Source organism: Erinaceus europaeus, chromosome 14 (genome assembly GCF_950295315.1).
Source record: "Erinaceus europaeus chromosome 14, mEriEur2.1, whole genome shotgun sequence".
Lineage (NCBI taxonomy): Eukaryota > Metazoa > Chordata > Mammalia > Eulipotyphla > Erinaceidae > Erinaceus > Erinaceus europaeus.
This window is the reverse complement of record NC_080175.1, coordinates 29,471,152-29,488,549: the sequence shown is the minus strand read 5'-3', so window position 1 is coordinate 29,488,549 and position 17,398 is coordinate 29,471,152. Positions and strand designations below refer to the sequence as shown.

General features: G+C 40.0%; 1 protein-coding gene across 1 annotated transcript in view; it reads left to right on the top strand.

Moving 5' to 3' along the window:
* Window positions 1-4,271: 4,271 nt before the first annotated feature.
* Window positions 4,272-17,398, top strand: part of ABCC2 (ATP binding cassette subfamily C member 2) — a 102,018-nt gene continuing 88,891 nt past the window's right edge. Inside the window, exons 1-2 of the mRNA XM_007530262.3 lie at window positions 4,272-4,328; window positions 6,942-7,115. Coding sequence (XP_007530324.1) covers window positions 4,296-4,328; window positions 6,942-7,115 — 207 coding nt within the window. The 5' untranslated portion in view covers window positions 4,272-4,295. The remainder of the gene's footprint in view (window positions 4,329-6,941; window positions 7,116-17,398) is intronic.

Sequence of the window (17,398 nt, the reverse complement as noted above, 5' to 3'; positions counted from 1 at the left end):
GCACTGCTTCACCACTTGCAAAGCTTTCTCTTTGCAGGTAGGGACTAGGGGCTCGAACCTGGGTCCTTGTGTACTGTAATGTGTGCTCAAACAGGTTTGCCACCACCCGGCCCCACAGAATTTTTTATAAGCATCACATTAAATTAATATATCAGGGGATCAGGTGGTGGCACACCTGATTGAGCACACACATCACAGTGTACAAGGAACCGGGTTCAAGCCCCTGGTCCCCACTTGCGGGGGGGGGGTTTCACAGGTGGTGAAACAGGGCTGCAGGTGTCTCTGTCCCTCTCCCTCTCTATCTCCTCCTTCCTCTCAATTTCTGACTGTCTCTATCCAATAAATAAATAAAGATAATAAAAAAATGTTTAAATGAATATATCAGGTTGGGGAGAACTAACATATTGTATCTTACAATATTGAGTCTTATTCTACCTATGAACATAGAATTTATTTAGTTAGTTCATTTATTTAGTTATTTAATGTATTTATTTTGTCTCTTATTTATTTATTATTGGAGAGAGACAGAAATTGAAAGGAGAGGGTGAAACAGAGAGGGGGAGCAACAGAGAGATACCTGCAGCCCTGCTTCACCACTTGTGAAGCCTCCCCCCAGCAGGTGGGGACCAGGGGCTTGAACCCAGGTCCTTGCGCACTGCAATGTGTGCAGTTAATCAGGTGTTCCACCACCTGGCCCCTTATTTAGCTATTTGACAAGGCAAGGCATTGTAATAACTGGCTGTGGTTTCTAATTTTTTTTTTGTCACTGTTATTGTTCACCAGTCAGGACTCATTTTTTCAGAGAAAGAGACCATAACACTGAAGTTGCCTCCAGTGTTGTCTTGCACCCATGTCTACTGTGTGCTTGAACCCGTACATGGTAAAAGCAATCCCTCTTCTAGGTGAGCTATCTCACTGACCTTCAATTATTAAAAAACAAAACTTTCTTAGAATTTGTCTACTTTAAAATCTTAGGTTTATGACTGAGCCTTTTTTTTTTTTTTTTTTTTAGATAGAGCGAGCCAGTACATAGGCATGTATGAAAGGTCTGTCCTGCATTCTGAACCACCTCTCTGGCCCCTATTTTTTTTAATTCCCTAAGGTTTTTTTTTTTTAATTATCTTTAGAAAGGGGGGAGATAGCATAATGCTTAATGCTTATGCAAAGTGTGCCTGAGGCTCCAGAGTCCCCCTCACACCACCATAAGCCAGTGCTGAGCAGTGCTCTGGTTAAAAGAAAAAAAAAAAATCTTCATTTACTTAGTAGATAGAGATAGCCAGAAATCAAGAGGGAAGGGGGAGACAGAGGTAGAAAAACACCTGCAGTACTGCTTGACCACTCATGAAGCTTTCCCCCTGCAGGTAGTGGCCAGGGGCTTGAACCTGGGTCCTTGTGAACTGTAATGTGTGCACTTAACTAGGAAAGCCACCACCCGGCCCCACTTCCCTAAGTTTTAATAACATCGCTTTCTTTTTCTTTTTAAGATTTTATTTATTTATTCATGAGAAAGATAGGAGGAGAGAAAGAACCAGACATCACTCTGGTATATGTGCTGCCAGGAATTGAACTTGAGTCCTCATGCTTGCGATTCCAATGCTTTATCCACTGTGCCGCCACCCAGACCACATAACATAAATTTCTTTAGCATTAATAAACTGGTCTATCTCAGCAGATCCCAGGACTCCAGAAGGGTTGGAGTATGAGAGTGGAGTGAAAGGGGACTGGAGGTCCAGTACCCTGTGGTGGAGGGAGATGACAATTTGGTGGTGGGCGAAATGTGAGATAGTGTCCATATGACAGCAGTGTAGTAAATCTACATTTCCTTAATAAGCTGATTTAAAAAAAAAATGCTTAAGTTTCTTGTGACCTGGGAGTTGACTCTGCTGGTCAAGCACTGAACTTGCAAGTATAAAATCCCGAGTTCAGTCATTTTCCAAGGTGATGCTTGGCTCCTATATCCCCTCCCCTCACTAATAAATATTTTTTTAAATTAAATTTCATATTCATCTCAGTCTCAATGAGTCCCAAAGGGACATGAATTTGAAGTTCAGTGCTCATTTGGAAACTTTAGTGTGCTAAAAAGAAAAAAATTCGCTCCTATATGTTAGAAATTTAGCGGGGGCTGGGCAGTGGTGCACATAGAACGAAGCTCAAGGTTCCTAGTTTGAGCCCCCTGCTCCCAACCTACATGGAGGAGGGTGCCCACAAGCAGTGAAGTTGGTCTAGAGGTATCTATCTTTCTCCCCGCCCTCATCTTCCCTTCCTCTCTTGATTTCTCTCTGTCCTATCCAATAAAATGAAAAAGAAAGAAAGAAAGAAAAAAAAGGCCTCCAGGAGCAGTGGATTCATAATGCAGGTACCAAGCCCCAACAATAACCCTAGAGACAAAAGAAAAAAGAAAAGAAAAAGAAATTTTGTTCTCTTCTTTTTTAAGACTTTTTTTAAAAAAGTATTTTATTTATTTTTGAGAGAGATGCAGAGAGAGAAGGGCACAGAGAAACACGAGAGCACTGCCCAGCTCTGGCTTATGGTAGTACGGGGGATTGAACCTGGGACTTCAGAGCCTCAAGCATGAGAGTTTGTTTGAATAACCACTATGCTATTTACTTCCACCCAATATATAATCTTATTTATTGGATATAGAGAGGGAGAAATAAAAAAAAGAAAGGCAGAGAGAGTAGATAACAGGGAGAGAGAGAGAGATGCACATAGCATTGCTTCACTGTTCATGAAGCTTCCCCTCTCCATGTGGGGACTGGAGGCTTGAACCCAGCTCCTTGTGCATTGTCACATTTGCACTCAACCAGGAGTGCCACTACCTAGTCCCCCTTTCTATTTTAAATCTTCTTTTAAGTGTTGTCCTTTATTAAAGTCAAAAGTTCCTATAGAGACCTACTAAATACTTTTATTATCTCCAGGATAAGAATTTTGCATATACTGACAGCTAATGGGTAGGTATGAAGGCTCTGGGGTAGGGGGGAAGCTCTGACTTAGAATTACAGGAATTTCATGCACAATCTGAACAGCTAAGGTAACATATTTTGTATAAATGCATTGTTCTTTTTTGTTTGTGTGTGTGTGTGGTATAGGTTCACACAAGGTATGTTATGTTATTTATTTCCTAAAGATTTTATTTACTTATTCATGAGAAAGATACGAAGGGAAGACAGAGAAAGAACCAGACATTACTCTGGTACATGTTCTTCTGGGAATGAACTCAAGACCTCACACTTGAGAATCTAATGCTTTGGGATATCCCCTGCGCCACCTCCAGGACCACGGGTGTATTATTTTATAACCTGACTTTTTCAAACAAAATTTTCACTCTTTTTAACCATGCTTTAAGTTACATGTTCTTAATTAGAAGTCTAGAGAAGGAGGGTAGTTCACATTTCTTTCTTTTTTTTTTTTTAATTCTTTTTTATTATTTATTTTCCCTTTTGTTGTCCTTGTTTTTTTGTTGTAGTTATTGGCGTTGTTGATGTCGTTGTTGGATAGGACAGAGAGAAATGGAGAGAGGAGGGGAAGACAGAGAGGGGGAGAGAAAGACAGACACCTGCAGACCTGCTTGCTTCACCGCCTGTGAAGCGACTTCCCTGCAGGTGGGGAGCCGGGGGCTTGAACCGGGATCCTTATGCCAGTCCTTGCGCTTTGCGCCATGTGCGCTTAACCCGCTGCGCTACCGCCCGACTCCCGGTAGTTCACTATAAACTATAAGGCCTTTCTTAAAACAGAAACGAAACACACTTACAGTAGCATGCTCTTCTACTGATTTCTTTTCTTTCTTTTTTTTCTTTTCTTTCCTTTTTTTTTACAAGAGCACTGTTAAGAGGAGGCTTATGGTGGTGCAGGAAGTTGAATTGGGACTTTTGAGCCTCAGGCATGCGAGTCTTTTTTTCACAACCATTATGCTATCTACCCTAGCCCAGTACTTCTCTTTAGGCCATGTGTCTTCAGGAGAATGAGAAACATCTTCACTTCTGATTTGTCAGTGAATTCTGCTGACATCTTCCAGGGACTGCTTCCTTAGATATGACCACACCTACAGAAGTTCCGGTGCTCTGGAATTTGATGAATCTGCCATAGATCTTTAGTCACATGTCTGTCCACTGGGATAGTACAAACATGCAGCTGAAGAAGGTTAACCATTAAATTGTTGAGGTGAAAGGTCAGGTTACCTGATTTTAGTAGGAAATTCAAGCAAGAAATGTCATTGCTACTCACCTGCCTTCTCTGAGGAAAGGGATAAATAAAGAAAATAACACAGTCTTCATTCTAGGAGTGCTCCAGGAATCATGCTGGAAGAGTTCTGCAACTCTACTTTTTGGGTAAGAATGTGTATTTGTCTTCACTGTTGACTCTTCGTAGACTTAGACTAGCCTAAAGTGGTCACTAATAGGAACCAGAGAAGTTAGTTAGATGTGCAGTTGTTCTAAAACTAATTTGTTTTAGGAAATGTAAATCATAGTATCACAAGAGGATGTTTTGTGTGGGAGAGAATCTCTCTCTCTCTCTCACCAGAGTAGTACTCAGTTCTGGTTTATGGTGGTGCAAGGGATTGAATCTGGGGCTTTCGGAGCCTAAGGTATGAGAATCTTTTTGATCATAATCATTATGCTATCTACCCCTGGCTTAATATGTTTATTCTATAATATAACTTTACTGTATCCTGGTCTCTTCTTATACTAACTAGCTGCAAAAATCACCTTCCATAAAGAGAAGTTAGGAAAAGGCTTCCAATTTCATCAACATGGGAGGGGGAATTGTGTGACTTGTGGGGTAAGATAAAAAAAGAAAAGTCCAATTATTAAGTATGTCTGAAAAATGATGTTGAAATGATAATTACATATTTTAGAGGCACTGACTTCAGTGATAGGAACTAGAGCTTGAGGGCAGGAACATTAATTTGGACTTCATCAGCCTTGAGGCAATTTTTCAAAACATTAGAGGAAAGAATGTCAAACCAGAGTTAGTGCAGCATCAAGAGGTCTAGTGGAGGTGGACAATGATAAGGGAACTTGGATTTAGTGACTTTGAGGATGTGTGATTTAGGGGGCCAGGCAGGGGCTCACCCAGTTAAGTGCATATAGTACTAAGCACACATAGTACTAAGCATAAGGACTGGTGCAAGGATCCAGGTTTGAGCCCCAGTCCCCCACCTGCAGGGGAAACGCTTCATGAACAGTGAAGTGGTCTACAGGTGTCTATCTTTTCCCCTCCCTCTCTATTCCCCCTTTTTCTGTCAATTTCTCTGTCTTATCCAATAAAATGGAAAAAATGGCCTCCAGGAGCAGTAAGTTTGTAATTCCAGCACCATGCCTCACCCTGGAGGCAATGAGATAGATAGATGAGAGAGAGAGAGAGAGAGAGAGAGAGAGAGAGAACACGTGTGATTTACAAACTCCTAGCATGAACATCAGGATTACTTGAAATGTTAAAGCAGTTTTTAAAAAAAATTTATTTGTTCATTTTTTGGATAGAGACAAAATAAAAAAGTAAGAGAGAGACCTGCAGCACTGCTCCACCACTGGTAAAGCTTCCCTGCTGCAAATGGGGAACCAAGGCTTGAACAGGAATTTTTTCATTCTGTGGGGTGGCCCGCCACTCAGCCCCTTAAAATAGTTTTAATAGCACGGGCAATTCTTCTGAATAGTAAGGTTAGATACCTTTATGGAAAGAGTAGAAGAGCAGAAATTATAAGTTCATGCAGAGACAGCACTTGTTGTTTTAGGGAAAACTTAGAGCCCAAAGTCCTGGAGATCAGGATTTGTATACCCAGAAATATGGGGCCTAAATAAGCCCCAAGCTGTCTCTTGCAAATTCTGAGAATTATCCAGTAGATCATCTTGGTCACAGCACCTGAGTCTTCCCTTTGTAGAATCTGTACAAACAGATGTACAAGAGGACTTAAAAGTTTTCCCAGTGGAATTAAAAAAAAAAATCTACCTTCTTAGAACTCAGATATACTGTTTTTTCCAACCTCTTTGCTTCACAAGACAGTTTATTGTAGAATGTAGAGACTAGTACAAAATTTCTGGCCATAAAATTTGCCTTATTTTTCAATCCAACTTCAGTCCAAAGTATTTTTGTTGTTCCTGTGCCCTCAGATTGTAATAACCCTTTAGGCTATAGGAGGTTAAATGTCATATCATGACTAAGCATTCTTCTTGTCTGAACTTTACTAATTTTAAGTGGTAGTAAAAAATAAAAACAAAAAGGGCAGTAGTAGATGGCATAATGGTCATGCAAAGAGATTCTCATATCTGAGCCTCCAAAGTCCCAGGTTCAATCCCCTGTACCACCATAAGCCGGAGCTGAGTGTGCTCTGTTATAAATTAAAAATAAAATGACAATGTTTTGATAGCTCAGGGAACTAACGTCTCCTTTAATTTTTAAGTATTTCTGTTTATTTATTTATTATTGAATAGAGATAGAAATTGAGAGAGGAGGGGAGATAGAGGGAGAGAGACACCTGCAGACCTGCTTCACCACTCATGAAGTTGGGGGTTCAAACCTGAGTCCTTGTGCACTGTAATATGTGTGCTCAACCAGGTGTGCTACTATTCTGGCTTCTTGCCCTTTCCTTTAGAAGGAGAACCTTACCACTATTGTTGTCAAGTTGTGGGAAGAAGAAAGGAATGGTTTCTTTTCTGTAGTGACAGCTGTAGTGATAAAGTTAACACAGAATAGCAGGTGAAGAAACTCACTTAGTAACATGGGGAGAAAGGTTTTTAGAGACTGAATTGACCAGGGGGAAAAAATCACTAAATTTTACATGGTGGATTTTTATCAACAAAAATTAACAGGGAAACTAAGCTAGTTAAAGGTCAGGGCTATATAGTTATACTTAATGAATTTAAATTGTTTGGAAGTGGAACTGGGGGTGGTTTCTGTCTTCAGAAAATGTGTATATTCAATAAACCTTTGTTATGGTCTCCCAGAATTCCTCATACCTGGATAGCCCAGAGGCAGACTTACCCCTTTGCTTTGAGCAAACTGTTCTGGTGTGGATTCCTCTGGGCTTCCTTTGGCTCGTGGCCCCTTGGCAGCTTCTCCATGTGTATAAATCCAGAACCAAGAGATCTTCTAACACCAAACTCTACATCGCTAAGCAGGTATGGAGACCCTTTTTTTTTTTTTTTTTTCTAAAATCCTTGGTGTACATAGAGGCATTTTCTTCATAGTTAAAATGTGTTCCTCCCTGTTTTAAGTCACTTTTCCAGGTGACATTGTGTCAAGCAGAGCCATGCTTTGAATGTCTTCCTCTCTACCTGCCCTATGCTTGACCATTTTTTTATGTTCTCAGTTAAAATGACTTTAGTGTTTACATAAGAACAGTGACTCTTAATCTTATAGTATTGGATTTTTTAAACACCAAGCATAAGTAATCAATCAGAAAAATAGTTATGTGCTTTCAGTATTTGAGAAGACTCTGGGTTATCAGTCTTCATACTATTCTGATACATAGAGGGACTGAAATTTAGTGAGCACCTACTATGAAGTGAAAATAAATTTATAGGGCAGAGGGTAGATAGCATAATGGTTATACAAATAAACTCTCATGCCTGAGGCTCCAAAGTGTCAGGTTCAAGCCCTCCGTACCACCATAAGCCAGAGCTGATTAGTGCTCTGGTAAAAAAAAAAAAAAATTAAAGAAGGAAATGAATTTATAATATTTCCTTTGTACCACTTGTGCATTCCAATCACTGCTCATCTCACAGAACCTATATTGAAAATAGGACTTCCATATTCCCAAAGTCTTCCACAAGTCTGGAGGATCACTCATAAAGGGAGGAAGGGCACATCTTTATGGGGACATACCTGAGTAGGAAAATAATGGAAAGAACCTGAACTGCAAGAGAAAGCCCAGGAAGAATGAGAGGGAAGACATTGCACTGGCCAATGCAACTGCACAGAAGGCCCTATGAAAACTCTCAGTGCAGGTTGTCAAAATACTAAAATTCTTTCCTTTGGAAGGTTTCATTCTATCTCTCCTGGTGTGTGTGTGTGTGTGTGTGTGTGTGTGTGTGTGTGTGTGTGGTGTGTGTGTTTTAACCAGAGCTGGCTTATGGTGGTGGTGTGGATTGAACCTGGGACTTTGGAGCCTTAGGCATGAAAGCCTTTTTGCATAACCATTATGCTATCTTCCCCCATCCTTGTCCTGGTCTTTAAAGAGAATTTTAGAAAGGAAACTTTGATTTATCATTCTATGAGCAAGCATGCCAATCATCTCAGATAATCTGCGATCTAAACAGAAGGAAGCACTTGGTCAAGGGAAGTTGGATTTGCACTGATAGTCTGGTTCTCTCTCCTCTTCCTCACTGATAAAAATGAACAAATATGAAAATATATAAAAGATTGCCTATTTTGTTCTGAAAATCTTCAGAGAGTAAGGTTAAGGTCAGTAGGTGTAGGTTATTTCAGGCTAGTCAACTTTGCTTAATTTGTAGATAAGTTTCTTTCTTTATTGCTGCTAGGGTTATTGCTGGGGCATGGCTCCAGCATGACAAACCCACCACTTCTAGTGGCCATGTCTTCCTTTAAGATTATTATTACTATATTATCATTATTTTCCTTTATTTGGTAGGACATATAGAAATTTTGAGGGGAGGAGAAGATAGAAGGGGAGGGAGACAGAGAGACCTGCAGCATTTACTTCACCACTCATGAAATTTCCCCTGGCAGGTGGAGACTTAGGGCTTGAACCCTGGTCCTTGTACATGTTAACGTGTGCACTCAACTGAGTGTACAACTGCCTTGACCTGCAGAATAACTTTTTAATAATACAAAATGTCTTATAACAAAATGGACTACTGAGAGAAATATTCCCTGAAAATACTGTATCGTTCCAGTTTTAGTATATGTGCTGCCAAAGCGAGCATGAAAAATACTGAAGCTGAAGTTAGACATTTGTCTGCCGGAGTACTGGGAATGGGACGACTATACAGAAAATATGACCTCTTCTCTCTCTCTCTCTCTCTTTCCACCCTCCTCCCCTCCCTCCCTTCCCTCTCTCTTTTTTTCTCTTTCTTTCTTTCTCTTTTCCTTCTTTCTTTTTTCCTTCTTTCTTTCTTTTTTCCTTCTTTCTTTTTTCTTTCTTTCTTCCTTCTTTCCTTTCTTTCCTTCTTTCTCTCTTGCTACTGAGATAGTATCTCCTTAAGAAGTTGACTTTAGTAAACCCCCCCTTGTGTTTGAAATTCTTCCAAGAAATCAGACAAAGGGCAAAGATTAGTAAGGTTTTAGTAGTCATTAAACAACCACAATATTTCCCTGATTCTAATAAATGAAATTGCGTATTTCTGTGTGACTGTTGTAGAATGTTTGGAAACTCCTAGAAGATAGGAAAAAATCAAAGTCACTGACATTTGTATCATTCCCTTATGTTTTTGTTAACATTCTGGTATATTTGTCTCTACTCTATTTAGTATGGATATAGTGTTGTTTATTTCATTTTCTTTTAAAAATGGATTAGTGATTTAATAATGGTTTACAAGATTGTAAAATTACAGGGGTATAGTTTTTTTTTTTCTTCCCTCCAGGGTTATTGCTGGGGCTTGGTGCCTGCACTATGAATCCACTGCTCCTAGAGGCTATTTTCCCCCCTTTTGTTGTCCTTGTTGTTATTGTTGTTGTTGTTATTGTTGTCATTGTTGTTGGCTAGGACAGAGAGAAATCAAAAGAGAAGGGGAAGACAGGGGAAGAGAAAGACAGACACCTACAGACCTGCTTCACTGCTTGTGAGGCAACCCCCCTGCAGGTGGGGAACCGGGGCTCGAACAGGATCCTTAATCCGGTCCTTGCACTTTACACTTACACCATGTGTGCTTAACCTACTGCACTACTGCCCAGCCCCCAGGAATATAGTTCTACTCCACACCCATCACCAAGGTTCTGTGCCCCCACCTCAACTCAGCAATAACCACCATAGTCCTCACAATGTCTCAAAGATATGTTGACTACTTTTTCCTTTGCAAGTTCATGTATTTTTTCTTAAGATTTTTATTTATTTATTAATGAGAAAGATAGGAGGAGAGAGAGAAAGAACCAGACTTCACTCTGGTACATGTGCTGCTGGGGATTGAACTTGGGACCTCATGCTTGAGAGTCCAAGCTCTTATCCATTGCACCACCTCCCAGACCACAAGTATTTCAATTCTCTATATGCCACATATGAACAAAACCATCCAGTAGTAAATAATGTGCTTTTATTAGTATTTTCTGATCAATCAACCTGAGAAAAGCTTTCTCTCTCTGCTTCACCACTCATGAAGCTTCCTTCCTGCAGGGGGCTTGAAGCCCAGGTCCTCATGAATGGTAATGTGTGAGCTCTGTTGGGTGCATCGCCACCTAACCCCTATTTACCATTAAAAAAAATTTTTTTATCTTATTTATTTATTGGGTATAGACATCCAGAAGTTAAGAGGAAGAAGAAGATAGAGAGGGAGAGAGGCAGAGACACCTGTAGCACAGTTTCACCACTTGTGAAGATTTCCCCCTGCAAGTGGGGACCAGGGGCTTGAACCTGGGTCCTTGTGCATTGTAACATGTGCGCTCAACCAGGTGCTCTACTACCCAGCTCCCCTTTACCAGCTTTTTCACCTACTAGCTTTTTTGTGTTTATTTTATTAACAGGCCACTGCTCAGCTCTGGCATATGGTGGTGCAGAGTATTGAACCTGGGACTTGAGAGCCTCAGGCACGAGAATCTTTTTGCATACCCATTATGCTATCTATCCCTGCCCTGTGTGTGTGTTTTTAAAACAACTTTTATTTTACTGGTCCTGGGTTTGATTTCTAGAAGCTCTTAATTTCTTTTTTTTTTTACACATGTACCAACAACTTTATTTACTGCTTATTGTAAACCATTAATGATCACAAAAAATAAAAAATAAAAAAACCAAGTCATAATAGTAAGAATTGAACCAATGGCCCAATTTCCTTCTTTCTTTCTTTTCTTTTTCTTTTTTTTTTTTTTTTTGCCATTTTTTCCCCTTTTGTTGCACACCTTGTTATTGCTGTCATTGTTGTTGGATAAGACAGAGAAATCAAGAGAGGAGAGGAAGACAGAGGGGGGGAGAGATAAACACCTGCATTCCTGCTTCACTACTTGTGAAGCGACCCCCACACACACACTTTCCTTTTCCCTATTCTTAATCTTTGTTAAGTTTGACTACAAGGAAAAGATTTATATGGGGTGTGAGTAAGTACACAGGTTACCATACACAAGGACCCCAGTTGGAACCCCCACTTCCCACCTGCAGGGGGGGCATGTTTGGTGAGTGGTGAAGTAGTCTACAGTTGTCTTTTTTCCCCCCTCTCTATCTTCCCTTCCTTTCTAAATTTCTCACTGTCATATCCAATTAAAAATAAATTTAAAAAATGGGGGGGTGGGAGTGACCCCGGGGACTGGTAGATTTATAGTGCTAGAACCAAGCCTCAGCTATAACCCTGGTGGCAGAAAAAAAAAATAGATGTATATTAGTCAAGACTTTCACCTACAAGTTATACCTGCTGGCTTAGATACTAAAGAGTTTATTATCTTGGGGGGGGGCTTATTATCTTATAGATCAAGAAGTCTAGAAGTAATATAGGATTTGCTGATTTTTTTTCCATTTTTTAAAATTTATTTATAAAGTGGAAATATAGACAAAACCATGGGATAAGAGGGGTACAATTCCAAACAATTCCCACTACCAGAACTCTGTATCCCATCCCCTCCCTTGAAAGCTTTCCTATTTTTTTTAAAGATTTCTTTAATATTTCTTTATTTCCTTTTTGTTGCCCTTGTTGTTTTATTGTTGTTGTTGTTATTTATGTCGTTGTTGTTGGATAGGACAGACAGAAATGTAGAGAGGAGGGGAACACAGAGAGGGGGAGAGAAAGATAGACACCTGTAGACCTGTTTCACTGCCTGTGAAGCGACTCCCATGCAGGTGGGAAGCCCGGGGTTTGAACCAGGATTCTCAGCCCGGTCCTGGTGCTTTGCGCCATGTGCGCTTAACCTGCTATAATACCCCCCCCAACTCCCGAAATCTTTCCTATTTATCCCTCTGGGAGCATGGACCGAGGTTACTATGGGGTGCAGAAGGTGGAAGGTCTTGCTTCTGTAATTGCTTCGCCACTGGACATGGTCGTTGGCAGGTCAATCCACACTCCTAGTCTATATCTGTCTTTCCCTAGGGGGTCAGGGGTCTGGAGAGGTGGGGTTCCAGGACATATTGGTGAGGTAATCTGCCTGAAGAAGTCAGGTTAGTGTCATGGTAGCATCTGGGATTTGGTGGCTGAAAAAGCATTAAGATATTAAAGCAGAACAAATTGTTTAATAATCAGGAACCTAAAGATAAGAATATAACAAATGATGGTGTATTGTACCAAAGTAAACATCATTGGGGTTGGGGGGAAGGTTCAGGTCCTGGAACATGATGGCAGAGGAGGACCTAGGGGGGCTGAATTATTATGTGGAAAACTGGGAAATGTTATGCATGTACAAACTATTGTGTTTTGCTGTCAACTGTAAACCATTAATCCCCCAATAAAGAAATAAAAAAAAGAATATAGCAAGTGAGATTTGGGGTTTATATTTTGGAAAAAGCTAGTAGGTCTATTTTAGGTATATTCCAAGGGGCTCATAACTTCACTAATTTTTACCTGAGACCAACAGTTACCATGCAAGTGAACCAAAGGTATTATCTGGGGATATGGTGTCAGAGTTGGGAATAGGACTAGAAAGGTGGATCAGGGAAGAGAGTAGCTCCCAAATATGGGGAAAGTGTGTAAATATTGTTAACTGTAAACCCCACTGATTTGATCTGGGGCCCATATTCATCCTAAGAGCCTGTGTAGCCTCTGTATCCCTCAAGGTCTGAGCTCGCATTCTGTGGTCATGGCTAAGAACATTCTAGGCTGCACTAATTTCAGGACCTATCTGCCTCAAGTGGTAGAGTGTTGGCCCAACCTCTCTTAGGGGAATGAGGCTGTCTCCCATTGTTGGTCCACATTGAGGGCAAGGTTCTATAGGGGCCCACAAAAGGGTATAATATGTTGTTCCTGATGGAGATGGCCAGTGACAGTGAAGACAGGGATCTGTTAGAGGTCTAGGCCCATCATGTCCATGTGGGAATCCCAGGATTCCCTGATTACGGCCTCAGGTGATGGGGTGGCCTGGTAGTAATTAAAAGAGCCATCATTAAAGTAAGCCAGTCTCTTGCCCTTATCCAGCTTTTGTAGCCTTTACTTTGTCTGACAAGGTTAGCCTTGGAGTGATTGAGGGAAGTGAAACATGAAGTAGGTGAGGAGGGTATCTAGGTCTAAGTAGAAACTATTTGATTAGGTACTTTATTCTATCCTTTTTTAGGTCTTTCTACTTGCTTGCTGCATCTACTGAGTCACTGCAAACTATTGTGTACTTTTGCTTTAAGGAATATATTTTCCCCTAATGTATGGATACATGCACATATGCCCTATCTCATGGGCCCTGGTCTATATCTAGGTTCTGAGGCTTTGTTAGGAAATGCACCACCTGAAATGGAATTAAGGAGTCCTATGAGGTAGGAAAGGTCTCATTAGAGTAATGAAGTTGGCTGACATTCCACACCTGATGTCTCTGGACACAATCCGAAATGAAACATGTTGACGTGGTACTGGTTGTATTGCTTAGATTGAGATCAGCAGATGCAGTATCAATTGGTATGAACTGAGAGAAGCATGTAGGAAAGTGAGCCCCACCCCAAGGTCCCAGGACTTGGAGAAATATGGGTTTTATAGACAATGGGAAAGGCTCCTGCTGTCTTAGGGTTTAAGAAGGCAATAGGTAGTTACTGTTATAACCAAATTATTTGTAAATTTGGTTTACTTTGAAAATCCCTTTGTTAGGATTTGCTGGTTTTATTGATTTAACAGGTCTAACAAGGACGTCTACAGGCAGCTAACCATAAAAATCTTTTTTCTGCTGACCTCATTTCAAGCCAGTTATCAAGTTAGCATACCACACAGCCCAATGATTGCAACAGCCACAGTCACCACACCCTCAAGTCAATATCCAGAGAAAGATAAAGAGTTCACGTCCCCTGAGGTATCACTTCAAAAGAAAAGAAAAAAAAAGTTTAATTAATAACAAACAGTTAAAAAAAATACAGTTTCTAAGACTTGTGGAAACAATGATGGTTATTGTTGGGGGTAGGGTGGGGACACAGAATTTGGGGGTGGGGTATGGTGTGGAACTATCCACTGTAATCCTACAATTTTATAACACACTAAAATTACAAATACAAAAATTACAAAAAAGTAAGTTGTAATTCTCATACCACAAGACTCAACTATCTAAATATAATTTAGTGGGTTTTAGTATATTTATAAAATTCTTTGATCATGACCACTAATTTCAGAGTATTTTCTTCACTCTAAAAAAAGAAAAAACCCTCCATAATATTAAGTAGTTTCCTCCCTCTTCTTCCAGGCAACTATTAATCTTTCTGTCTTTATGAATTTACCAACAGACCAGATTTAATTTATATATTGAATTATACATTATACAATATGCGGTCTTTGGTGTCTTATTTCATTTAGTATATGGTTTCCAAGTTTTATCCCTGTTGTAGCTTGAATTAGTATGTCATATTCTCTCTCTCTCTCTGTCTTTTTACCAGAGCACTGGTAAAAAGTGCTCAGCTTTTGCTTATGTTGATGCAGAGGATTGAACCTGGGACTTTGGAGTCTCAGGCATGAGAATCTCTGCCTAACATTATGCTATCTACCTCTGTCCTTCTCTCTCTCTCCCTTTTTACCAGAGCACTGATCAGTTCTGGTTTATGGTGGTGCGGGGGTGGGGGGGGGTTTGAACTTGGGACTTCGGAGCCTCAGGCATGAGAGTTTCTTTGCATAACCATTATGCTATCTACCACCACTCTCGTTCTTTTTTTCTAAAACTGATTTTTATTTTTAGAAAGTGCATGTTATGAATTTACCACTTAAACTATTGAAGGTATATAATCCAATGACATTAAATTCTTTCATAGTATTATGCAATCATCACCACTATATAATATCAAACATTTTCATTATGCCAAATGGAAATTTCATATACATTAAAGAATAATTCTCCATTCTTTCTGCTCTACTCCTCTATCAAGACAAATCTGTTTTCTGTTTCAATATATGCCTATTATAGATATTTCATTTATGAATGCTGACATAGAACATTTTACCTTCTCTGTTGGCTTCTTTCACTTAGCATTTTATTTTCAAGACAGTAGCATACAACATGCTGCAGCATGTATCAATATTTCATTTGTTTTTGTAAATGGCTAATATACCATTGTGTAGATATACCATATATTTTTAAATATTTATTTATTCCCTCTTGTTGCCCTTGTTATTTTTGTTGTAGTTATTATTGTTGTTGTTGGATAGGACAGAGAGAAATGGAGAGAGGAGGGGAAGACAAAGAGGGGGAGAGAAAGACACCTGCAGACCTGCTTCACCACCTGTGAAGAGACTCCCTTGCAGGTGGAGCAGGGGGCTCGAACCAGCATTCTCATACCGGTCCTTGCACTTTGCGCCACTTGAGCTTAACCCACTGCTGCCGCCGGTAGCGCAACTCCCCGATATACCATATTTTGTTTGCCCATTCACCAGTTGATGAACATTAGGATTGTTTTCAATTTTTTGTCTATTGAACATTTTGAATAATGTTGTTGGAAACAGTTGTGTGCATATTTTCAACTTTCTTAGGTATATACATAGGAATAGAATTGCTGGCTCATATGGTGACTCTATGTTTAATATTTTCAAGAGCTGACAATTGTTCCCAAAGTAGTGGGGGGTAGATAGCATAATGGTTATGCAAAAAAACTCTCATGCCAGAGGCTCCAAATTCCCAGGTTCAATCCCCTGCACCACCATAAGCCAGAGCTAAGCAGTACTCTGGTCAAAAATAAATAAATAAATAAATAAATAAATAAATAAATACTACCCAAAGTGACATCACTGATTGCAATGTCAGAAATCTATGAAGGTTCTTTTTTTAAAAAAGATTTTATTTATTTATGAGAAAGACAGGAGAGAGAAAGAACCAGACACCACTCATGGCTGCCGGGGATTGAACTCGGGACCTCATGCTTGAGAGTCCAAAGCTTTATCACTACGCCACCTCCTGGACCACTGAAGGTTCTAATACTCGTCATTACTGGTACTTGTTACTGTCTACCTTTTTATTATGGCTAGACATGAAGTGTATGTCATTGTGGTTTTGATCTGCATTTCCTTAATGACTAGTGATAATAAGCGTCTATTTATATACTTTTTGGCCACCTGTATACCTTCTTTAGAAAATGTTATTCTTTCAACAAGCCCTTTGCCCATTTTTTGGTATTTGTTATTTTTTATTCAGAAGAATGTCTCCCTATGTCAAAAAGTAGATAATTGTACTTACAGCAGAAAAATCCAGAGTTACACTGTTGATGAAGAGTTTGCTGGGCATTTTCAATGCCCTAAAGGCTATAAAGAAAAGGGGAGGGAGTCGGGTGGTAGCGCAGTGGGTTAAGCGCATGTGGCGCAAAGCGCAAGGACCGGCTCAAGGATCCCGGTTCGAGCCCCCGGCTCCCCACCTGCAGGGGAGTCGCTTCACAGGTGGTGAAGCAGGTCTGCAGGTGTCTGTCTTTCTCTCCCCCTCTCTGTCTTCCCCTCCTCTCTCCATTTTTCTCTGTCCTATCCAACAACAACTACAACAATAACTACAACAATAAAACAACAAGGGCAACAAAAGGGAATAAATAAATAAACAAAAATCTTAAAAAAAAAAAAAAAGAAAAGAAAAGAAAAGGGGAGGAGAAGAGGAGAAAAACTACAATGTTCCCTTGTAGTTCTGGAACAGAGAATACAACAAAAAGGCTTCTCTCTTGTTAAATATAAGGACTCCTGAACAGGAACCACCACAACATTTGATGCTTCACATTCTGCTCATAGTCTTGAAGAACCTATCAATACATAGTTCACAAAATAGATTTCAAGTTAATCTGATAATTTAAGTTGAAAGGTGTCACTGGGGCCAGGCGGTGGCGCACTTGGTTAAGCACACACATTACAGTGCTCAAGGATCCAGGTTCAAGCTCCTGGTCCCCACCTACAGGAGGAAAGCTTCATGAGAGGAGAAGCAGGGTTGCAGGTGTCTTTCTGTCTCTCTCTTTCTCTATCTTCCCCTCTCAATTTCTCTCTGTCTCTATACAATAATGAATAAATAAATAAAATATTTTAAAAAACATTAAAAAAAAGAAAAGTGTGGTCTGGGAGGTGGTGCAGTGATAAGGCTTTGGACTCTCAATCATAAGGTCCAGCAGCACATGTGCCAGAGTGGTGTCTGGTTCTTTCTCTCTCCTCCTATCTTTCTCATGAATAAATAAATA